At 36.3% G+C, this 25783-nt stretch overlaps 1 protein-coding gene across 2 annotated transcripts in view; it reads right to left on the bottom strand.

Annotated features, from left to right (window-relative positions):
- oxr1b (oxidation resistance 1b) overlaps positions 1–25783 on the bottom strand; it is a 54618-nt gene that overhangs the window by 5621 nt on the left and 23214 nt on the right. The window contains exons 4-11 of one of the 2 annotated variants that reach the window (XM_079380359.1): positions 18925–19010; positions 14387–14494; positions 13162–13278; positions 9294–9446; positions 7686–7870; positions 6760–7421; positions 5594–5762; positions 2309–2477 (exon numbers count right to left, since the gene is read on the bottom strand). In XM_079380359.1, coding sequence (XP_079236485.1) covers positions 2309–2477; positions 5594–5762; positions 6760–7421; positions 7686–7870; positions 9294–9446; positions 13162–13278; positions 14387–14494; positions 18925–19010 — 1649 coding nt within the window. Of the gene's footprint in view, positions 1–675; positions 881–2308; positions 2478–5593; positions 5763–6759; positions 7422–7685; positions 7871–9293; positions 9447–13161; positions 13279–14386; positions 14495–18924; positions 19011–25783 lie in introns of those variants that run through there. The other variant, XM_079380360.1, reaches the window with a different exon arrangement.

Here is a 25783-nt window from a genome sequence, read left to right as displayed (position 1 = left end):
GCCTATATGCAATCTATGCACACTGCTAATGCTCTTAATATGCACTTGCAGATTTCACCATAAAAACAACCAAGCACAGTTTTCTTTAAAGAGCTTTTTATGATGGAGGCGGCATCTTATAATCGCAACAGGAGAAAAATAAACGCTATCGTGCGGTGCTGCTCAAAGACGAAAGAAGAAATTCCGTCTTGCCGTTTACAGCGTTTCGTGCCATAAGAGCGGTGTCGAGTTAAAAATACACTTGCGTTCAAAACAGCTAGACGCAGGAGCGCAGTGGGAACCATGCGTTCTGTTTCATTTCATTTCCACTCGTTTAACTGTTTAAACGCTACCAAGCAAAACTTTTAATAAGGGAACATTCTGATGCGTTGTTTTCCATGTTAAAAAACTACCGACGACGCTGTGGCTGTTGCGTTTTGATAAATCTATCGTAAAACCAGAGCTGCGTTATGCGCGTGAGGAAATACTTACTTAATATAAGTATGCTAGGCTACTGCAAAAACATGTGTCTGCAGACTTTACTTTGCCATCATGTCTAAATTACATCAAGTCAAGAAAGCAACAGCTGCTTGCATGCATAACCACACTATTCAGTGTGCATGACAAGTGCACTCGAGCACAAGTCGCTCAGCCAAACACAAACATTACAACCATAGGGCAAGTGTTTTTTTTTACCAGGCCAAAGCTGTATTTGGGCGTCAGATGACATCCCTCCTTAATTCTTCTGGAGAAAAACATCACTTCTGCAGAAAGCCCTGAGATATGCTGGTGTATATCCGATATTAAGTATCCACGGAGGTACAGACACTCTTAGAAGTGAACTAGAGGCTTTGTGCTGTTTATATCCCAGAGGGGACCAATGGGATGGCAGGGCAACAGAAAAGCATGAACTCATGTGGCCTTCCCTCTGGACAGCCCAGATAAGAGGCTGCACAGGGCCGAGTCATATTTTACAAGAAGTCAAATTGCTATGTGGAAGATGTTATAAATAAACATGCACATTTATATTGCCTAGAAAGTATCCTCCTGAGATACAGCAAAATATAAATAAAATAATAGTAATAAACAAACTAATATAGAACTGGAAATATTTTAAAACACAAATAGCTAAAAAAAGAAAAAAATCATATTTTATAAGACAAATAGTTATCTGGAAGACAGTTTAAATAAAAATGCACATTTATACAACCTAGAAAATATCCTTCTGAAAGTCAGCAAAATAATACAATAAAATAAACATAACAATAAATAAAATAAACAAATAGAAAGGTTCAAATACCAATAGAAATGCTAAAAATAAAAAAAAAGGGTTTGCATTTTTCAAATGACATATTTGACACTTTTTCGTACGTATGAAATGTATTGTTAATGCTAAAAAATTATATGAATATTTTATCTTAACAGTATTTCGTCATTATAGCATTAATATTGTTTGTCATTATAATATTGGTCACTGGTGTCTTCTACCAGGATATAAATGTACACAAACAGACAAAAATTAATTGCTGGATCTCAAGGAGATTAAACTATTGGTCAATTAACCATCATATTTTCTTTATCTTCTACATTGAGCGTTTACAGTAATTATGCCTTGACTATAAAACAATAAAAAGCATCATCTACATTTATCAGTCAGATAGTCTTGCTCACTGGAGTTCGTAAGTGGTTTAAGAGGGATGATGAAATGATTGTGTCCATTTGCAGATGTACACTCAAAACAGTAACAGCCAAGTCAAACACGCATTACAATGAAAAGACGTTACATACCAGTTCAGCACATCCTTTGAAGGGAAAAGATGTCGTTATGAACATAAAACATTGCAACAAGACATAACATGGACATTGACAATGACTGGCAACAGGAACAAGCATGCATTCATACTTAAATATTAGTATAGTGCATAAACATGGTTGAAGCTGCTGAAGAGGACATGAACTCTGAAAGAAACACACGCACACACACACACACACACACACACACTCCAGTGCTGCTGTGAATAACAGGCTCGTGTGTTCAGGAGAGAACATAAACATCATGTAAGCATATTCATGACAACACATGACAACACAATTGCAACAAAGACGTCAGCATCAAAGCAACACAACATTTAAATTAAAAACACATGCATGAATTAACATAAGTATTAATATTTATGACAATCAAATAAACACACATTACAAATCATCAAAATAGTCAATTAAATTTAAACATCATCTAATGCATAATATATACTCTGCATTTAGTTTTTAGGCTTAACTGGTATTTTTTTGAAAATCAGGTCAAGACTTCAGCAGTTGTTGTTCATACCTCCCAGTCCTTGAATGTGATATCAGGTACTGGTTTGTCGTGCTCCCCGCTTTCAGCATCCTGGTTCTTTTTAACCACTACAAACCCAGGCTCCCGTGTCAGTCCGCCGAACCCTTCTCCATACACATCAGGGGTCCACTGGACAAAGAACGCATACAGGTGGTCTGACCTACAGGAAACACACACACAAAAATGGCCAAGGTTCACTCTTAAGAAGTAACACAAGGCCAAGCCAAACGGAACCTCCTCAAGGACAGTTCTTCATTCACGTTGGCATCCTACTACTTTCTAATGAGATGTTTCTAGTTGTCCATTAAATACTGTGCATCAATGTCAATGTCAAAACAAAAAACTGATTTATTGTAATTAAAAATTCTTTAATATGTTTTACTTTGTTATGGTATGCTTTTCTTTTTTTCCTTTAAAAAATATCAAATAAGAATTTCTGAATTCATTCTGTAATGAAAAATATTGGCGCTAATAAATGTCACTGGTTGTATTCTGCAAAATTAAGGGTTCTCATACTTGAAATTCCTTCAAATTAGTGATTACTAGAATAACTATTTTTAATTGATTTAATTTAAACTGATATTTCATTATTTCCATAACATTTCCAGGCCTAGATATCATAATTTAAATTTTATAATTTAAACGAAATTACGATTTTAGTTGAAATTTTAAATTGAATTTTCAAACTCCTTGATGTTTCCAGGTTTTCCATAAATTCCACCAAAAAAAATCCATTAAAATCTGTATAATTCATTAATGTCCTGTTGGACAAAAAGTCGTCTTCTTTTTTTCTGCTAAATATTCTGTTGCTTTGAGTAGGTTTCATATAATGGAATTGAATTCTTTTAAAATTTTATCATTTAGGTTTTATCTAAATTATAATAAAAAAAGGTACATTTGTAAACAGGATTCTTGTAATCAAGATAATAATAATAAAAACATTTATGGAAGTCAAAGACATTTCTATAGTATGTATGTCTACAGTCAATATAAATTTATATAGCTTTTCATTGGTCAGAAAGTGTAGGAACTCTGTGTGGATAGCCAGTACCTATGGCATTCATTATAATACTAATTTATTTGCATAACAATTACATACTTAAAATAGGCTCCAGGTCTATACTGACTGTCTATATCTATATCAACCCCAATGCATGTCCATAGTCTGATATACCACTTTCCTAGATTGCTCTGTTCAATTTATAATGGTCTATGTCAACAGCATCGTATAGGTGATTACAGCATGTTGACAGTGATGAAACCTTGTCCTGTAGGCTTGGTGGCAGATAGCACTGATGTTGAGCGATCAATTACAAAGATAACATAAACGCACACACATATAGACAGGCACAAGCTAGGATGCATATACACATACGATGACCAGGTCATGGAGAGATTTGGATGCGATCCAGGCGACTCCAGGGGATATGAGGCACAGCTTACAGCTCACAGGCTATGAGAAGTACGCACATAGGCGAGAACCAGCTAACATTGTTGATGTTCTTTTGCGGTTCAGAAATGACAAAATGGACCATTGTCAATGCTCATAAGGATCATGCGACTGGCCACCAAACTGGGTCAGACAACAGTAGAGCAGTTATCTGTGCTGCCCTTCCCATAGCCACATCTTTGATACATAATGACACTTCTTTTGCATGGATGCCACTCTGACACGAATGCAGACTCGGTTTGTGTGAGCTTAATAGGTCCAGATGGAGGTCATAAACCATTTGTGAACTACTGATCTCTCAAATACACACTTAAAATCAGGAATACAAAAACAAGTTACTGTATGTAAACATCATAACTCGAGGAGCGGAGATGTCAGCAGACTAAATAGCAGTCAAAGGGTGAAATTATGCTTTTTCACACATCACACAGTTTTATGCAGTACAAAGTGATTTTTCAGAAGTCCTATTCGATTTTAAATGATCTGCCATGTTCATAAATATGGAATCACATTATAGACTGTCACCTGTTAGAGATAATGTAGTTTTAGCTAATTATGTTGATTTATAGCTCCAAGGACAGTTGGGAAAAAACACTGATCCATGCATAATTCAGTCTGGAGATGAAAATGCACATATGGAGCATGCAAATCTCTCTTAATCTGTCTGACTGTGGCTGAATAGCTGTATTATACAGAAGTAACAGATTCTGTGACGGATTACATAAGGCTTTGCTTTTGAACATTCAGATTAGTAGGTCAGGCAATTAGTCACAGTCATTTCTAGTGGCACCAGACTGATCTCATTCCAAATTGAGACTAAGGATAAACATAGGATAACCCAGCAGATTTATGTAGGTAAATGTTTACACAAACATTTTGAGCCCAAACTAACCCTCAGTACACACCTGCTGTACTCTTAAAAGAGTCATATAATGAGAAATCAAATTATCTTCGATATACAGTTGTGCTGTGGAAACACTTTAACAAACTAGAGCTCCCTGCCCAGGCCACAAAGATCATTTATTGAAACCCCAGCTGCAAAAATTGCTTGCTCATGTTTGACGTCACATGTATACAGCTTAGCCAATCATAAAAGAGGTCAAGTAAAACAGCAAAAACAAACAAATGTAATAATTAGTATCAGAGACAGCAGGAAAAAATATGAAGGCAAAACTAAAAAATCTATAAAAACTAAATATAAAAATAATTAAAATAAACATTTATTAAAATGTTTTTTTATATATATTTTATAAAAATTACACTTATGTTTAAAAGTTTAGGGTTGGTAAATATTTTTTTTTAAATTGTTTTTGAAAGTGTCTTATGCTCACCAACGCTGCATTTACAAAAATATTTTATATATTGTTAAATATTATTACCATTTAAAATAACATCTTTCTATTTAAATACATGAAAGAAATGTAATTTATTCCTGTGATGCAAAGCTGAATTTTCAGCATCATTACTCCAGTCTTCAGTGTCACATGATCCTTCAGAAATCATTCACATATGCTGATTTTCTGTGCAAGTTAATACATCTATAAACAGCAGCATTTTATGAATCATTACACATCATTTATGTCCAGAGAACAAACATACATGACACATTGTGCCAAATATATTTGTTAAAATCCCTAACCTTTAGTATAGTCTATAATCTTGGCCAGAATCACTAATAAAGTACAAATTCACTACACTGCACATCTCAAGGTAAAGAACATACTACACCTGGGTCTGGAGCAGTGGATCAGTAAACAATTCCATTTTAGCAGTACAGGAAGCTGACATTTAAAGTGGAGTTCAGCCAAACTGGGAATAGCACTGACCTCTCAGAAGGAACAACGAACCAGTACTCGTGCTTCCTGTCTCTTTGGGCGTACTGCTGCATGGAGGCACTGGCATGGGAAACAAAAGTCTTCCGCATGGCCCTGCCAACCCGCAGGCACAGGAACTTGTGCAACTTGGACTTCTGCTTGCCTTTGGGCCCCGGCACAACTGGGACAGGAAACAAACAGCACAAAGCACCTGTTTTTCACAGTTATCTCAGCATGTTAAATTAAAACCTGAATCTTGCATTCTATTTTTACTAATCTATATCGGAGTATATTTATGGATGCTGGATGCAACACATGCTTAATAAGCTGTCATATTGAGTGAGCTGATGCTGTTAGTGTGCTGCAGAGAAATACATAAACAGAGCAAATTAAATCTGTGGATCTACAGCCAATCCAGCATGACTAACTGAAAATGTATCTTTCAGTTTATTTTAGGGCCTCATCCTTATTAGACTGCAGCAGTGATACAACAGGATCATATGTAGGCTGACACCTCAATATATTTGTACAATCTGTTATGTCATCAAGGATTGGATATCTTTTATATAAGCAATACCCTTGGGCAAGAGAAATACATTGAGAAATAAGCTTAAAGTCAACATGAAACCCATTTTACTTGCATTTTTTATTTTCAGTTTAGAGTGAAATGACATATTATAAAGAAAAGGTAGGATGCTGGGACCCATATATATATATATATATATATATATATATATATATATATATATTCTTTTGGCACCAGTTTTATATACATAAAGACGAATAAATGTAATTTAAAAAAAGAAAAATTTAAATGCACTTTTTTCTATTAGTTTACATTATCTTCCCCAAAAAAGTTATTCTGTCATCAAAACATGCACATGTATATATTTATATACACTAGTCAACATTTGAAGCGGATCAAAACCTTTCATCAAAGTTGTCCTAAAACCAAAATGCGTTCTTGTCTTTTTTTTCTCAACTTTTTTGATCCACTTCAAATGTTGACTACTGTATATATGCATCTCTAAAAATATACACGTGCATGTTTTGACCACAGAATGCAAAGAACTTTTTGGGAAGGATAATGTGAACTAATAAATCTGAGGCAATAAGCTTGTAAACAAAGCAAAAAGGGTCCAATTTAATTTCGTGCTGACGTTAACAAGTGTGCTAACCTTCCTCTGTACTCTGTCCCTCATCTGCTCCAATCTCATTAGCTGGTGTGAAGTCATTGGACATCCCTTGCTCTCCTTCCTTCATTTCACTGGTTGATTGCATAGTCTGAGCTTCTATGCTCTTCTGTGTATCAGAGGCTTTTGCAAAATCCTCAACAGCTACAGTGTCCGAACAAAGCGACTCAGATGTGGTGCGTGATTTGGCCTCATCCACAGGCTGGTCCCTCGTTACGTTCTCAGACACAACCTCACTGGATAAATCTGCAGTATTCAGACTCTGCTCGATACCACTATCCCTCCATCCTCTTCCCTCAGTTTCTGCATTTTGTACAGCTTCTTTTACATCCTTTTTGTCGACCATTGAGGGTTCTTCGGTGGCTGTGGCGGCCTGGTTGATGGTTTGCACCGATTCAGAAGACGCACCGGAGGACTTTATCTGCTGCAGCTCGTCAGAAGATGTTGCGAGGGCATCATCACGGACTGGAGAAAGTTCTGACTCGGTAAAAACGTCTTCAGACAGAGACGCTTCTGTGCTACGAGGGGCCGTACTGGCACTGTCGTTGCCCGTCTCACGGATTCGGTGTGCTGCATCGGCTGCGTTGAGACGAGGTGCCCTCTTGAGATGGCTCACCTCAGGTACAGAAGGCTCTAGCTCTAGATCTCTGGGTTGACAAAAAAAATGAATATGAATCATGTGTCATTTAAAAAGTCAAGCATTTCCAGTGTTAAGATATTCGAACCAAAAAGTTTCTGGTCCACATTGACTTCCATAGTATTTGATTTTTCATACTATGAAAGACAATGGGAACTAACTGTTTGGTTACCAACATTCTTCAAAATATTTGATTCTTTTTGGTTGAGACCAGTTTTAGGGTGAGCAAAAGACAAATTAAATTTTTGGTTGAACTATCTCTCAAGCAACTTACGGTGGCACAAGGTCTCGGACCCTGATGTCAGTGATTTCCCTGCACATGGCTGCAGACTGCACCTCCTCCAGCGGGCACATGATCCCGTACTCCTCACATCCTCGCTCCTGCACCAGCCGGTCTGACTTATGAGGGTCAAACATGATGTTGTTTGGGGTGACCAAAAGAACACCACTGACTATTCCCTAAAAGACAGAGAACAGAATGAAACATTGGTGGACCTACACTACTCTTCCATGGCCAGACTTGATTATCACAGCAAAGATGGAACATATTGTTCTTGTTATTGCATATTGATTATTCTGGCCTCAAAACGCCCACTTAGGCAGGAAGAGATCATGAAATGCAACCAGCCAAGCTTTTGGTTTTGCTTTTCTTGTGTTGTTTGGTGGAAAATCTAAAATCAGTGATGCTACAATAAAAGATCAGCATGGAATTGTGGTCTACAGGAGAAATTGCTCAAATATTGTATAAAAAAATCAATAAATGAAAATGTGTTTAGACTTTGTAGTCATCATTTTTATTCATCCAAATATAACAAGTACCATATAATCCACACACAACTCTGAAAATAAGGTGAAATATTTACATTTAATAATTTAGCAACATTATTAACTTTAGTTACTTTAGAAATTTGCAGAACACAATGCCAAGCTAGAGCAGAAATAAACAATATTTGAATATAATAACACATAATAAATATAATACATAAACTACAAATATATGTTCACCAAAACACAGTAAAAACAGCAATATTGCTAAATCTTATTACAATTTAAAGTAGCTGTCTATTGTAATATATTGTGACGAGCGTCTCGTAGCTTCATCAGCATCACCCTGGAAACAAGCGAGGAACACCTGCCCGTCCTCATCACAGGCTGATCGTTCACAGCTGCAGCTTATTACGCAGCGGCTACATAAGCCACATGAGGAGACTTCTCCCTGAGACCAAACATTAACTCGCCCTCTCATTTCTCCCACAGACAGCAGCGTGTGACCGAGCAGCCCCACTGGAGCACAGCACGGACTCACTGCACCGGGAAAGAAGGAAGAGAGCACTCACAGCACCGGAGCACCCACGTGGATTTTTCCCCCTTTTTGCACTTCCCTCCTTTAAAATAAAATCCACCCTCCGGGGCATTTATCAAGCAATCCTTGTCGTGTGATCCCTCACCCCGTGACAATATTTAAAAAACTTTAATTTATCAATGCTATCGAAGTTTAAAACGGCTGCTTTATATTTTATATATTTCTATATATTTATGACAAACATTTTTTCAGGATTCTTCAATGCATATAAAGTTGTTTGTATATTTATTGTAACAATATAAAAGTCTTATAAGAGTCTCAATTTAATGTGTCTGTACTAAATAAAAGTAATAAATTCTTAAAAAATAATTCTTCCTTCCTTCAAACTTTTGAATGGCAGTGTTTGTATGTATATATATCTTATAAATATTTTCATTTCACAAGTTTTGCCACAAAAACCCTCATCGCAACATCCCAGTAGATGGGAAAAATTACTTCATTTCCAGACAAGTGAAAATCTGTGTATCTAACTAACAGATTGTTGTTTTTTACACAGAAAACTCTCTCCCTTGAGCTTACCTTGCCATCTGTGATGTATTTACAGTTCATTTTAAGGAACTTTTCCGTAAGCGCCTCTTCTTCCTCGGAGGTGGATGACACCACTCTGGCTGGCCGAGGGGGCCCGTGGCCATGGCCGGGGGTGCTGTGCCTTCGATGGACATCATCTGAATCCTGTTGGGATGAAGTTTGAGTGAGAAACAGCTCAATCAGTGGTAGCCCTCGCCACATCACACTGAATACGGCCCAACCCTAAGCTTACGATACATCCTCTAACACCTACACATAAACACACACACGCACACACACACAGTCATCATAACAAGGAGGCTTGGAAATAACAACCCATTAAGGCATAAGGTAGATCCCTTGAGGGCTTTCTGCAGTAAGAAAGCTGACAGGCGGAAACCCAGGAGACCGAGGCAGGTTTCCTAACATGACAGCACAGGTTGAGTGACTGTCAGCATCTTTTCGTGTGTGAGAGCTCATTATAGGACAAGAAAAAGGAAAGTCACTGCTCACTAAAACTTGGTGCTGACACACCAATACAAATCTAATGATTATAAATAGTTACTTTCAGCTTTACAAATTGTCGCATACATTGCAGTAGAATCCTGAGCTGAAATGTGAACAAACTGAAACTCCTGGATTTGAGCAAAAATCACATTTTAGATATTGAATACATGGCTGACTCCTTGCCAGATGCATTCCAACATCTCATACAAAGAGCTCAGTGAAACACGGACACACTGAGGCACCTTATACTTGACAAACAAACATCACATGCTCACTTAATACCAGGTTGTTTACTGGAGTGATCAAGCAAGTGATGCTGAGAATCATATATTTTTTAAAAGTAGTCTACTAACTGCATGTCTAAAAAAAATCAAAATGCTCGTACTGTATGTGAACTGCAAAAGATGGGCCATGAGTAGCAAGTTTTAAATAATGGTTTATTATCTCTCATTTTATTTCTGACCTGTATAGCTTTCTTGTATGGAACATGAAATATATGACTGTCATACTAGCAAGAATGAATGTGCAAAACATAAATGAGATTTGAGCACAGACGGTCACATGTACATTAATTACATGGAAAGAGAGCAGTTTGGGCATTCTGCAAAACATCTGTGTTTTATAGAAAAAAAAGTCATAGAGGCTGGGAATGACACGAGGGTGACAAAAATAATCATTTCATTTTTGGGTGAAATCTTACTGTAAGTTTGAGCCAAATATACACTACTGTTTAAACGTTTGGGTTCGTTCATTCATTAATTTTTTTTATTTTTTTTTTTATTAATTAATACTATTAATAATAATAATAATAATTCATTTTATTTGTGGGCACCTTTCAAGACACTCAAGGACACCTTACAATAATAAAATACCTTACAATAATAAAATACATAATTAAACAGAGAAACAACAACAACAACACAAACAATAATACGAAAAATCAATGCCCAATAACATAACTAAAATCACTCAGGATAGGCTAATCTAAAAAAAAAAATAGTTTTAAGACGTGATTTAAAAATTATTATTCACCAAGGATCCATTCAGATAACTAAAATTGACAGTAATGACATTTATGATGTCACAAAAGATTTCTATTTTATATATATTTTCAACTTTTCAAGTTTGAAAATACTACTACTACTAATAATAATGCTTCTTGAGCACCAAATCAGCAAATTAGAACGATTTCTGAAGGATCATGTGACACAGAAGACTGCTGAATATTCAACTTCACATCACGGGAATAAATTACATAGTAAAATATATTAAAATCGAAAACAGTTATTTTAAAATATAGTAATATTCTAAAATTGTATTTTATGAAAATGTAACCTTGGCGAGCATAAGAGACTTTTTTCAAAAACATTGTCCCAGACTTTTGAACAGTAGTGTGATATTAAGGCAAACACAAATGTAGCAAAATGGTAAACCTATGCTCTGCTTAACTGCATAGCATGTTTTCCCCAGCACATTAATATTATATGCCTACAGTCTGTAGACAACTATATAAATGTAAGGCTGCTGTGATTGACTGCACAGTTTAGATGCACTCCACTGTGTGTGTATAATCAGTATGCTGAAATGCATAAGAGAAACATGAATATTGCATGAATGTACTGTACCGGTACTGTAACTCCAGACTATTAAAATTACAGGGATATGTGTGTGCATTCTTATTTGTGAGATGCATGTTAATACCAGAATACATGTGAAGTTAGTACAAGCGAGTGCAATTGTGCCTGTGCATGCTTTATCCATTGATGACTCATAAGGAAATGCAAGCGTGTACCCCTGAATCTCTGGCAATGGGCAGCATGACCAGTAAATCCATGACCATATGGAGCCGGAACTACACACAGGGACACACACTAATCCAACAGAGGTGACACAATCCATTTGGCAACCTCAAAACGGCAGTCCAGGACACAAATAAGAACCTTAAAACACACAAGGACAGATGAGCTCACAAGTAGCCATGGTGATCTTTCAAAGATATCTTCCTTATTTTTTGTCATCCAATATCACCAACTAGGGACAAACATAGCCGGGAGGAATGCAATCTGTCTGAATACAACAATTACTTGAATCTCTGGCTTTCTAAAGGAATAACAGCTGTCCCCAAAAGGGAAATTCATCACCACCCTCTTGTGGACACAAAACAGTTTGAGACTAAAGAAATAGTTCATCCAAAAATGAAGATTCAATAATAATTTACTCAACATTATGATGTTCCAAATATGTACAGTGTTTATGGAGTACAAAAGGAGAAATACTGACGAGTCTGATGGCTATATTTTCCCTTTATTTATAATTAATGGCGACTGGAGCTTCAAACCAACACACAAATATATAATTAGTGCATAAGATTACGCATTATAATTCAAGTCAATATTTTTAATAGGGGTGGCAAAAAAGAAAAAGAAAAAAGCCTAACAAGTAAAATGACGCAAAATAAAACAAACTAGGACCAAATAAAATGAGAGAAGACAAAACAAAAAATATTAGGCAAAACAAAAAGACAAACTAAATCAAAACAAAACATAAAACAAGACAAGGAAAAGTGAAACCAAATGAGACAGAACAATACAAAACAAAAAATAAAACGAGACAAAACAAAAAAGAGAAGACAAAACACAAAACAAAACAAGCAGGATTTCTTCTAATCAACTCAAGTTGAATTGAAATAAATATGTATATATATATAGTGGTGGTCTTTAAAAGGTCTTCAAGCATGCAAAGGAGTTTGGATGCTGATTTGGATCTCTTGCCCAATTTAATTGGACAGGCTCAGCTCGGCCGTTAAAAATTAAAAAGCTGGTTAAAATAAATGGAAAATAATTGAATCGATGTAAAAATGCAAGGTATGCAAAGTAATGGTCTATAGCACTTCTACTGTGCTTTACATGGTCTACTGAATAAATTAAGACATAGACTGAATTAGTGTGAAATCATGTTCCAAGCCGTTTCACTTGCTGTTTTTGAGCTGAATAAGTCTTCATATTATACTCAATGGCCCTTAATGAAACTCAATTTATTACATGGATTATTGAATTTCTCCATCCCTGTTCAAAATAATGAAAAAATATGCTTATACATCACACTGAGCTAAAAGATAACAGAATATAAGATTTAGTTTTTTGGACTTCAGAACTGCATATTAGAAAGCTAAATGAAAATGCTGCATGCTCAAGAGTCAAAAAACATGTGCTGTTAACATTATTCCACAATTCTTCTAGCTTGAGTAACAAGACATCGGCATTCAAAATCCATATTTTCATTTAAAGCTATGATAAAGGACAAGTGTAAGCCTGTCCTCTCGCTATATATGATCCCCCTGGAAGCTTTGGATGAAGATTGAGATAGCACTTACTGTGGTGGCCTTCTCCAGATCAGCCTCCGAAGAGGTGGGGGAGAGGGGGCTGATGGGACTGAGGGAGGGAGAGCTGTCCGCACTGGAGATATATTCCGGATCAGGGACATACAGCACCTGAAGAGCAAGACACACACAAAATTTATATTTATATCATCTCACATGCACATAACAAATGCCATTTTTCCAAGTAACATTAAAAGGGCAAATGAAACCAGTCAAAACAAGCAGACATGTTGTTTGACAAGATATACATTTCAATTTTCAGATTAGATCTAGTCAATATAATCCATTTTTGCATTAAAAAAATATTCAGTTCATTTCTCAAAGATATAATCTAATCACTTCTGAACTAACAAGATGTTTACGTGGGAGAGAAACTTTTTATAAAAAGTCACTGACTGATAGATCTGTAGTTTTTGTAAAATAAAATAAAATGAATAATTGGATGATAAAGAATGAAAGACTAAGCAGAATAAAATAGCCAACAGTTTCTATGCAAGAACCTTAGATTTTCATTTGATCCGAAAAACCGTTTTTGATTCTTACAAGTTATAATTGTCACAAAATGCAAAGGTAAACACCAACCTATGATAAAATATTGCTGCTATAAATGTAATAGTTTAATATATTTGTAATGGCTCATCAAGATGTTTATGCAAAAGACTAGCTTGCTTTATATATCACCTATTTCGGCCTGTTTGGCTCAGGCTTGGTTATATTTCTCTGCTTTTCCCACACCTCTTAAACAACTATTGTGTACTAGAAATAAAACTGATCTAAATCAAACACCCGTCGACACATTAAAAAAAATAAAAGTAAAAAGCATAAATCAAGGCATATAAAAAGTGTTTGATCTCTAACAAAACAAAATGTCAAATAAAAAGATGAATTGCCATTCACAAACTCAGCAACGGAGCTACAGTATTTACTGAACAAACAGAAAAGCACACAAAAGCCACAGTTCTTGCCCAGAGGACTATTTCTCAATTTTAAACGGTCCCAGTTCTTACCCTCAGGATCACGATATCTCTGCTCATTAATGTGAAACTGTAGAGTCACCACGATGAATCTCTCACTTAAGGAGGCATTAGAAATTTCAGAGGGGGCATATTTTTCACTTTACCCTTTATTACACTAGACTCTGGGAAAAGCAATTGACTGGAAGAGAGTTCAGCTGGGTATAGAGACCATCTGCTCTGAAAATTAAAAGACCATACAGTACCTTGCCAGGGACTACAGCGTGAGAGAAGAGTTTGTTGAGCTGGACAAGCTCGTTGGGAGTTGTGTCAAACTTCAACGCAATGCTGTTGAGTGTGTCTCGGGACTCCACCTAGAGTTAAGACACACAAAAAAGTTAGATATTGTTCTAAAATTCTAAAACGAAGACATCAGCTTCTAGAGGGCTGACTAAGCATTTGAATCTGTTGGAACAGCAAAGCAAGGCCCTTGTGAAAACCAACCAATGCGTTTTATGAGATGTTCACCTGTAATGAATCATCTAAAATTACGTAATCATATACAATACTGGGAAATTTTGCAGTGATTCACAATTGCACATTAAAAATTTATAAGTTTACATGGTTAAAAATAGTTAAAACAATGTAAATGCAAAACTGTTTGACAAATCTTTCAATTTTGAGTTAAGGAAAAAACAAATCTTTCTTAAAAGCTATATAATAATCTTAACCACCAAAGATGTTTTAGAGGGAGAACACACATTTGTTAAATGTCTTCACTGGCTGATAATTTTATAAAATACAATAAAAAATTAAAATAAAATTTATATAAAATAAAATGCAAAAAAAAAAATAAAATAAAATAAAATAAAACATTTTAATATAATAAAATACAAAAAATAAAATATAAAATATAAACAATAAAAGAATGATTTTTATTTTTTAATAAAATAAAATAGGAGTGATATTTATAATCAATACTGGAGTGATAAACAAGATAAAATAAAGCAGAATGAAATACCCAACAGTCTCTGCAAAGCAAGGCCCTGAAAATCAACCAATGTATTTTTATGTCCACCTGTAATAAAATGCATTATATAAAATTATGGTTACCATATAGTTCCTGTTTTGTTTCCCATTAATCTAAAAACAATGTTAAATATTAAAAGAAAATAGTGCTGTTTTCATAATTGCTACATTTGTCCAGTGTTGCATGAGAATATATAAACTCATGCTACCAAAATTTTAAATCCCCCTTTTGTATGATTTTGTCCATTTAAACCTAAACTAAACAGTTTTGATATAATCTAGAACTATTTGTGGTTTGATTGTGGCTGAAGCCAGAGCGCTAACCTTCAAGGTACAATATCTGTCCTTCAGTGCCATGGGGAGATGATTGTCTACTTTGCAAACAGCATTCAAGAATCTCTAAATGTCAGGTTAATCATACAGAAGAACGCACAGAGGAGCGTATTGAGCTGCCTGCATGATGACTACGGAGTCTGAAAAGAAAAACTAAAAAAACAAAACACCTCACCAAATAAAAACAAAAGCATCTTTATGGATCTTTGACAAATGATTTGATGAAACATTATGGAAACATCTATAGAAACTGAACCATGAAAACCATGAGTCATTATCTATAATTAAGCACATTCAGATTGCATGATATATATACACGTGTGTTTGCTGTAATGGCATGGCTTGTTGCAGTTTCAAGATGTGACATGTGTACGTTTTGATAAATCCCCCGGTGGCAGGATCTCAGATCACCAGATCACTCCGTCACCTGATCCAAATCATTGATTCTCATTGGGTATCAATTACAGTCCAACAGCGGGACATAAATAATAGAGGGCCATCTCACCGTCTGCATTCAGTTTATCCTTCAGAGGGACCCTTCACTGACTTTACTGATCGGTCTCACACACGTCTGCATATTATCTTGTAAAAATATAAATCTAAATACACAAACATTTTTTTATTTTTATGCTTTGCAAAGAAGTCTCTAATGCTCACCAAGGCTATAAAACCAGTAATATTGTGAAATATTACTACAACGTAAAATAACTGTTTTCTATGTTAATATATTTTAAAATGTAATTTATTCCTGTGATGCAAAGCTGAATTTTCAGCATCATTACTTCAGTGTCACATGATCCTTCAGAAATCATTCTAGTATGCTGATTTTCTGCTCAATTATTATTGGTGCTCAGTCATAAATAATTGTTATTATCAGTGTTATGTTTTAGATGATAAAGTTTACAAATGTTTATCACTTTTTGATCAATTTAAAGAATTCTTGCAGAATAAATAAATGTTTAATTTCTAATTGTTAAGGAAGGTTGATGGCTGAAACCTTCATCATATTGTCTCCCCTGACTAAAGTTTTTAAATATTTTTTAAAGTGCAGACATTTATTGTATTTTTCTTACCATGAATATATTAGTCTCTGCACCTAATTAGCTGGTAGAGTGTGGTGAATGCATGAATTAAAAAACTGCACTTACCCCAAAACGTTTGGATGGCACTCCATCACTGTTTCCACAAAAATGTTAAGCAGCTAAAACTCAACATTAATTATAATCAGAAATGTTTCTTGAGCAGCCAATCAGCATATTAGAACGATTTCTGAAGTATCATGTGACACTGAAGACTGGCGTAATGATGCTGAAAATTCAGTTTTGCATCATAGGAAATTACATTTTAACATATTCAAAATAAAAAAAATCTTTAAAATTGTAATATTTCATAATGATACATTTTTCATCAAATGAATACAGCCTTGGTGAGCATAAGAGACTTCTTTCAAAAACATGGTACATATATGCACCCCCCCCCCCCCCCCACACACACACACACAATAATAAAATCTCATACAACTTCGAGTTTGGATGTAATAAACTGTCCATTTCAAGTTTTCCTCAAATCTCCCACCCGACTTCCAATATCTGCTATGGAATGAAAACTCATTCGAGATACATGGATCTCATCACAGCCTTAGCAATGAAGTACATTGCGTAGCTCTAAGAACATTGATTGATTAAGGCCATCAATCTCTGTGGTCACAGGGCCACAAATCACTATGATTGGTTAGTGTGGATATTAGGGTGTGCAATTACAGAGGGAAAGTGTACGGTTTCACAACACTGACAATAAGAAAGAGAAAGGTGGGGGCTTGGTTACAAAACACCAACAGCACTACCTACAAAAAAACCTTCTGGAAATTCTTTTTAAATGCCTTCATAGCAGTTTCAATAAACTTTCTCAGCGACCAGGGAATATAGAAAAAGCAAAAATCGATAACCCAAACCCAAGTATTAAAACTGGGCATTTACCTCGTCCAGTACTGTATGTGCAACAAACACGAATCATTTTGAGGTGTGCTATTATTTTCCCAAGTGATCAGACTCACTGCCATATACTGGACCCCAGCCTGAGAGAATTTTATAGAGAATATCATAGAAAATTTGTGGTGGACTCTTTTGACTTGGACCAGTAAGCATTCATCTAGCAACCACCCAGAATACCTAAGTAACTGCATAGCAATACACTGGCAAACGCACACACTCCTTGGCATCATGACTGGTGAATTTGCAAGGGTACCATTCACTTTTTCCCCCCAGAAAAATGTAAAATAGCTTTTGATATTGATATCATATATCCTAAAATTTATGCTACTCAAATTTCACATGCTTTAAGTAAGATCAGACTTTTGAACCTTTTAACATGCAGTAAAATGGTAGGGGGGAAAACGATATATATAAAAAATGATATATAAATAAATTGTGAACTAAATGAAAATTTGACATATTGCCTTGACAAATAACTGAAATAATTTTGAGCTGAAACATTAAAATTACTAACTGGGAAAAATAGAAAAAACAGAACAACTAACAAAACTACTAAAATTAAATAAATAAATTAAACCTAATAATATAATAATAAAATAACAAAAACTAATAAAAATTGACAAGTACATACAATTAACTATATAAAAATTTAATTAATATTACTATTAAAAATTTAAATAATATTAAACTGAAAACTGAATAGTAATAAAAATATTACAATATAGTATATAAATAATACTAAACTAAAAGTGATCCTGATATTATCTCATTTCAATATCAGGTCAATACTATAATTCAAAAAATAAACTACATTTATAAAAATAAAGTACAACAAAAAATTTACAAGAATTAAAAAAATACAACACTATTTTTTTTTAATTACTGCAAAAACTATAAATAAAATAGCTGTATACACACAGACTTTCTAAATAAAGCTCTGTTTCATGTAGTTAAAGGTGGCTGCCACCTCGTCCCTGTCTCCTTCTCCCAGCATCCCCGGTTACCATGGAGAAAGTCACCACCTGATTTGAGGTCATCTCAAGAGCATATGGAAAAGCTCTCTCTTGCTTTCTCTTTCTCTCCCTCTTTCTCAAACCGATACAAAAGGCAGCAAAAAGGCATATTTCTGAACAGACTTACACAACAACATCTCATTTTATTACAGATTTACATATTTTCCTTTCACAATACCTGGCTTCACCGCAAAAAGACAAACCAACTACCACCAACAACAGCAATTAAAGTCACTCCTGCAGCACATGATAACAGCGATGCAGCGTGAATGAATCACACCTGATGTGCACGCTCACATTTCCACCCAAACATAATTACACACATGCGGCTGTGTGTACACACATTCACCCTCAGTCCACACACACACATACACACACACACCGGTGCATTATGTAAACAGAGCCACCTGGATCGGACAGACAACATCTACTACTCACCACGTACTCCATGGTGCCTTTGGGCCTCTGGAAGGACATCCTCCGCACATCTTTCCTCTCCAGCACACTCTTTTTCTGCCCGGTGTCTGAAAGTAAACGAGGAAGAGCACGGGTTACGCTAGTCATGGTCCTCCTCTCTCTTCTCATCTCCGCTGCGCTCTGCTCGGTCTGTTACACCCCCCCCCACCACCACCACCACCACCCCTTGCGTATGTTCGTCCGTCCGTTAGCACCAGCCGTGGAGCAAGAGAGAGGGAGAGAGAGAGAGAGAGAGAGAGAGAGAGAGAGAGAGAGAGAGACAGAGAGCACTTTGTTGTTAGTCTGACTGCCCGCTCTGCTCACAGGGGAGTGGCTCTCGGCTCTCGATGCCGCTGCCATGCAGGTCACTGTGTGCTTAGATATACCTCTCCAGCTCGCTCAACTGGGACACCAGGCTCGGTTGTGAGTCTAAGTGCCCTGGTGACAAGAAAATGCCATTAAGCGGTGTAAATATTTTGTGAATAGGTTATAAATGTCATTTTTATGAGCATACTTATGTGGGGATCTGCTGTGTGCTCTGTGCCAGCTGATGCCGTATGTGAATGTCTCTGAGTACAGAGCACAGCAGATCTGATTCTGATATTTATACATGGCAAATAAAATAAGGGAGATTTGTGTTTGGATGATTCAAATCTGCACTTAACATGAATAAAATGATGTGATATTTTTTAAAACTCAAGTTTATTAGAATAATCACAACATTGTGGATCCTCATTACTTTTCTGTATAATGTATTAAAATGTAAAGTAACACTTTAGTATAGGGACCAATTCTCACTATTAACTAGCTGCTTATTAGCATGCTTATTATTAACATATTGGCTGTTTATTAGTACATATAAAGCACATATTCTGCATGACCATTTTCTATATTCCTAATCCTACCCAATACCTAAACTTTACAACTACCTTAATTATACCTTAATACCCCAACCATTAATAAGCAGCAATGGTTTGTTAATGGCGATAACTGGACCTTAAAATAAAGTGTGACCAAATGTAAAATAATAAAATATGGATATCTCTTGTCCAAATATAAATCAAATTTTGTTTCAGCTAAAAATTCTTCATAAAAACATGGATTACTACATTACATATTAAAGTTTAACTATATATAATAATAATAATATATATATATAATATTAAAGTCTAAACAAATGCCAAATTTTATTGTGCATAATTTTCAATCAAGCTCTAATTTTCTCAAATTAAGCAAATATTTAACTGTATTTTGTAAAGCTAAAATGCAATAAAGATTCATTTAAGTTGAGTGTGGAAAGTGTGTTTTAAGAGAAATTGTTTTCTAACAGAGTTTATTTTGCAAACACCACAAGACTGAATGTGACCAATGTTGAAGAAATACTAATATATATATATATATATATATATATATATAATAATCAACATTAACATTAACATACAGTATCTCACAGAAGTGAGTACACCCCTCACATTTTTGTAAATATTTTATTATATCTTTTCATACGACAACACTGAAGAAACGACACTTTGCTACAATGTAAAGTAGTGAGTATACAGCTTGTATAACAGTGTAAATTTGCTGTCCCCTCAAAATAACTCAACACACAGCCATTAATGTCTAAACCGCTGGACACAAAAGTGAATACATCCCTAAGTGAAACTGTCCAAATTGGGCCAAAAGTGTCAATATTTTGTGTGGTCACCATTATTTTCCAGCACTGCCTTAACCCTCTTGGGCATGGAGTTCACCAGAGCTTCACAGGTTACCACTGGAGTCCTCTTCCACTCCTCCATGACGACATCGCAGAGCTAGTGGATGTTAGAGACCTTGCGCTCCTCCACCTTCTGTTTGAGGATGCCCCACAGATGCTCAATAGGGTTTAGGTCTGGAGACATGCTTGGCCAGTCCATCACCTTTACCCTCAGCTTCTTTAGCAAGGCAGTGGTCGTCTTGGAGGTGTGTTTGCGGTCGTTATCATGTTGGAATACTGCCCTGCGGCCCAGTCTCTGCTTCAGTATGTCACAGTACATGTTGGCATTCATGGTTCCCTCAATGAACTGTAGCTCCCCAGTGCTGGCAGCACTCATGGCAATGGCAATTTTATTTATATAGCACTATTTACTACAACCAAGGTTGACCAATGTGCTTTACAATAAAAATAAACTAAAAACAGCAAATAACAAGGAAGTAATACATCATAACATACAACAAAACATAAGACAATGATAACAAGTGCTTTAATCAGAATAAAAGGCCTTATCGAACAGATAGGTTATTAATTTGGACTTAAAAATAGCCACAGATGAAGCCATTCTAATAAAACTGGGCAGATCATTCCAGAGTCTTGGAGCAATTAGCAAAAGCGCGATCACCCCTACACTTCAGCCTCGACTTGGGGATAAACAAGAGTCTCTGGTTAGAGGACCGCAGGGATCTGGTTACATTGTGCTCAATCAATAGATCAGAGATATATGAAGGAGCCATACCGTTTAGTGACTTATAGACAATAAGTAAAATTTTAAAATCTACTCTGTAACGCACAGGCAGCCAATGTAAAGACTGTAAAACCGGAGTAATATGATCCCGTTTATGGATCCCTGACAGAAGTCTAGCTGCCGCATTTTGAACCAATTGTAATCGGGATAAAGCTGTTTGACTAATCCCAGCATAGAGTGAGTTACAGTAATCTAGTCTAGAAGTAATAAAAGCATGAATCATTTTCTCAAAATTTTTAAAAGAAAGAAAAGTCTTAGCTTTAGACAAGAGCCGCAACTGAAAGAAGGATGATCATGCAGCCCCAGGCCATGACACTCCCTCCACCATGCTTGACTGTAGGCAAGACACACTTGTCTTTGTACTCCTCACCTGGTTGCCGCCACACACGCTTGACACCATCTGAACCAAATAATTTTATCTTGATCTCATCAGACCACAGGACATGGTTTCAGTAATCCATGTCCTTAGTCTGCTTGTCTTCAGCAAACTGTTTGTGAGCTTTCTTGTGCATCATCTTTAGAAGAGCTTCCTTCTGGGACGACAACCATGCAGACCAATTTGATGCAGTGTGCGGCGTATGGTCTGAGCACTGACAGGCTGGCAGCACTCATACGTCTATTTCCCAAACACAACCTCTGGATATGACGCTGAGCCAGGGACGGATTATGACGCAGAGATACCCTGGGCACGGACTGATTATAGGCCCCCCTCAGTTGAAATTGCGGTAATTTTTCTTAAGTTCAAATAGTAATTGATTCTATCTACACTAAGTGAAAATAGCAGTATTTTTAGCGATATGTTATTTACACTAAGTGCAAATAGCTATAGATTATATTTACACTGTTAAAATAGCAGGATTTTCTGCTATTTATACTACTTGTTGCAAAATAGTGGCAATTATTATTATTATTTGTTATTATTATTTCTACAGCAGTGCTGTAGAAAATCTCCAAGCTATTTTTTTTTCTTTTGGAAGTTGCATTCAAAATCCACTTGCCTCAAAACTCTGAGGGGGCACGGTTGAAATCACATTCTGGGAGTAGAGGTATTTCGGCTGGGCCCCCCTCTGGTCCAGTGCCCTGGCACGTGCCCAGTAGGCCCGTGCGTTAATCCGTCCCTGCGCTGAGCACGGGCACTCAACTTCTTTGGTCGACTATGGCGAGGCCTGTTCTAAGTGGAACCTGTTCTGTTAAACCGCTGTATGGTCTTGGCCACCGTGCTGCAGCTCAGTTTCAGGGTCTTGGCAATCTTCTTATAGCCTACGCCATCTTTATGTAGAGCAACAATTCTTTTTTTCAGATCCTCAGAGAGTTCTTTGCCATGAGGTGCCATGTTGAACTTCCAGTGACCAGTATGAGAGAGTGAGACCAAAATTAACACACCTGCTCCCCATTCACACCTGAGACCTTGTAACACTAACGAGTCACATGAGAGAAAATGGCTAATTGGGCCCAATTTGGACATGTTCACTTAGGGGTGTACTCACTTTTGTGGCCAGCGGTTTAGACAATAATGGCTGTGTGTTGAGTTATTTTGAGGGGACAGCAAATTTACACTGTTATACAAGCTGTACACATTGTAGTAAACTGTCATTTCTTCAGTGTTGTCACATGAAAAGATATAATAAAATATTTACAAAAATGTGAGGGGTGTACGCACTTCTGTATGATACTGTATATTATGAATGTTGAAAACAGTGGCGTTGTTTATTTTTTGTGAAAACAGTAATGATTTTTTTCAGTTCAGAAGAACAGCATTTATTTTTTGTAACATTATAAATGTCCTTACTTTCACTTTTAATTAATTCAATGCATCCCTGCACAATAAAAGTATCAATTTCTTTAAAAAAATCCTATACTGACCCAAAACTTTTGAACAGTAGTGTATAGTAAAACCTGAATTTACAGCTGACGCAAGCAGCCCACAAACACTGGCCTAAAGGACAACTGACAGCAAATCAGTCCAGATAGCCCCTTTACTATCTCAGGACAACAAATCATGCTCTCAGCCTCTTATTATCTTGGCACCTCCGGCCATGACATGATATTTTTAGAAGCAGGTTCCCAACAGTGGCGGAAATGGCTCCCTGACTGATACCCGTGAGCAGATGCCTTCACAGACGCTCACCGACGGGGGTGAAGGGTCTTTGGGTGAGAATGGACGGTGTCCACTGTGGCACGGGCTTCCTGCAGAGTTTAGTTTCAATTCACCCCAGACAAACTAATCAGACTCTCCTGGAAAAGTAAGGTGGCAGAGTTAGAACTAGATCTTTAGATCCTGATTGTCTTTAGCCAGGATCTGAATTTTCAAACCAAACTGACCTTGAAGGAACATACCGTCCCATTTTCTAAAAATAACTATGGTGAGTGTGCAAAAAAAACATTCTCATTAAAAGTCTATATACCTTCCGACTGGCCAGCCTCAACTGGCTCTTCGTTATTCAAAGATTAAAGGAAGCTGGAGTGCCAATTAAAGTCATTCTTCCTCAGTGTAAGCTTGAGGTAAAGACAGCGTACCAGGACTGTTTGAAATGCCAGCTGCACACTTCAACACAAATGAGACTCCAGGGACTCTTCTGTCAAAGTACCTGAGCTAGAGCCTTGGAGGTGCTGAGGATACAGCTTTGGCATTAAACGCGATGCATGCAGGTCAATTTATTCTGTGGTGTACCTTTAGTCCCATAAATGTCGCATCATAATGAAACTGCAAGGGCCAGCAGTTTAAGCCGAGCATTAAAGGGAACAGATACTGAAAATGGGCATTTTTACTTGCTCTTTTGAAATAAATGAGTTCAGTGCACCATTTGGACACTAAACTGCCTTTCAAGGCCTCGAATGCTTAGGGGTGAAAATAAGTTTAAAATACCAATGCAGCATTATAAGTGAACATATTAGCGTAAATACGTGCTGTGCACTTTCCACTCAATAACATAATAAACACACAATAAAAATTACAGTGGTGAGAAAACAACAGTTAAGAAAGCATCTGAATGGCGATGTGGATATGCTCGAATGAGCTCTGCCATTCACAATCCAGTCAAGTCATGTGGTGTTTATTAACACTTTATACAATGGATTGCTTTAAAGCAAACAGCTTTATATTGCTAAATATGAAAAAACAGTGTATTTGTCACTTTTAATTAGAACTACAACTTCAATTTCTACTATTAAGCAGCTCTGCAATGCACTCATGTTTTCACTCATGTCTGACCTCAACGGACTGAACAGATGAAATAAACCAGAGAAGATTTCCATGTCAAAGAAGGCAGAGCCTCAGACCACACCTCCGCATTACGTACAGTTATTGCTATACAGACCAATGGCAGTTTGAAGGTGTTTACCAGCTAGACTGAACATTCCAGAAATTTTGCATTGGCCATTTCAAACTCCCAAAACAAATTCCAAACAAATTTCATTTTGGCCTGTTTTTGTTTAAAATGACGTGACACCAGTGTGTTCTTCGTTTTTTCTTGAGGTATATCAGATTAAGCTGCAAAAACAGGCCAATCCAAAACTGTCATGGTTATGATGTCAGACAGTCCAAATGGTACATTAGCAAAAACAACCTGTTTGTCCAATATGTCAATTAACATGGCTTTTACATGATCAAATTCAAACGATCAAATTGTTGTGAAATCTAGTCATTTCAATCGGCACGCAATCTGGAATTTCGAGAGTGAAAAATTTTCCTGTAGATTTTGCGCCATTAACCAACAATGTGTTTCTTAGTTTGAAAGTGACTACTGTGTAAGCTGTTCTTCATACATTGTTACATCAACCAACATTTGTTCCTGCCTTGTGTCCACTTTGTTATCTGTGAAAATTCTAATTAAATTTCACTAATATGACTGGGCTTTCAAAAATTCTATATTAAAAAATAGATGCATGTTGTCTTGAAATGACATGACCATTTTATACTCAACTATTACTCATAGATAAGTAACTGGTCTCACTAAAATAAGAAAATTGATGGCTTTCATTTTAATAATATGCATTACTTCAGAGTGACAAATGTGATTATCTAAAGGAAAGATATTGTCATCTTAATAAAAACTCTTACTTTTTAAAAAGGCAGAGTAAAAAATATTTTTCTAAAAAGAGATTTGTTTGCATATGCACTCAGGATTGCAGCATTAGCTTTCTTGCAGTGAGATTCGCCAGAGACGAAAGCAGAGAGGGCTTGAAAAGTGTTTAGGTCAGCTATGAGAAACACCAACTCAGCAGTCTACCGTCTCCTCCCATCACCTGTCACATTACAGGAAAGAGGAGCAGGACTCCCAAGTCATTACATGGATTTATAAACTGCTGTCAATCAAAGTGTCTGTCACTCCCTTCACTCCACG

This window comes from Barbus barbus (assembly GCF_936440315.1).
Source record: "Barbus barbus genome assembly, chromosome: 27".
NCBI classification, from domain to species: Eukaryota; Metazoa; Chordata; class Actinopteri; order Cypriniformes; family Cyprinidae; genus Barbus; species Barbus barbus.
Note: the sequence above shows the minus strand (reverse complement) of the source record. Positions and strands in the feature narration are given on the sequence as shown.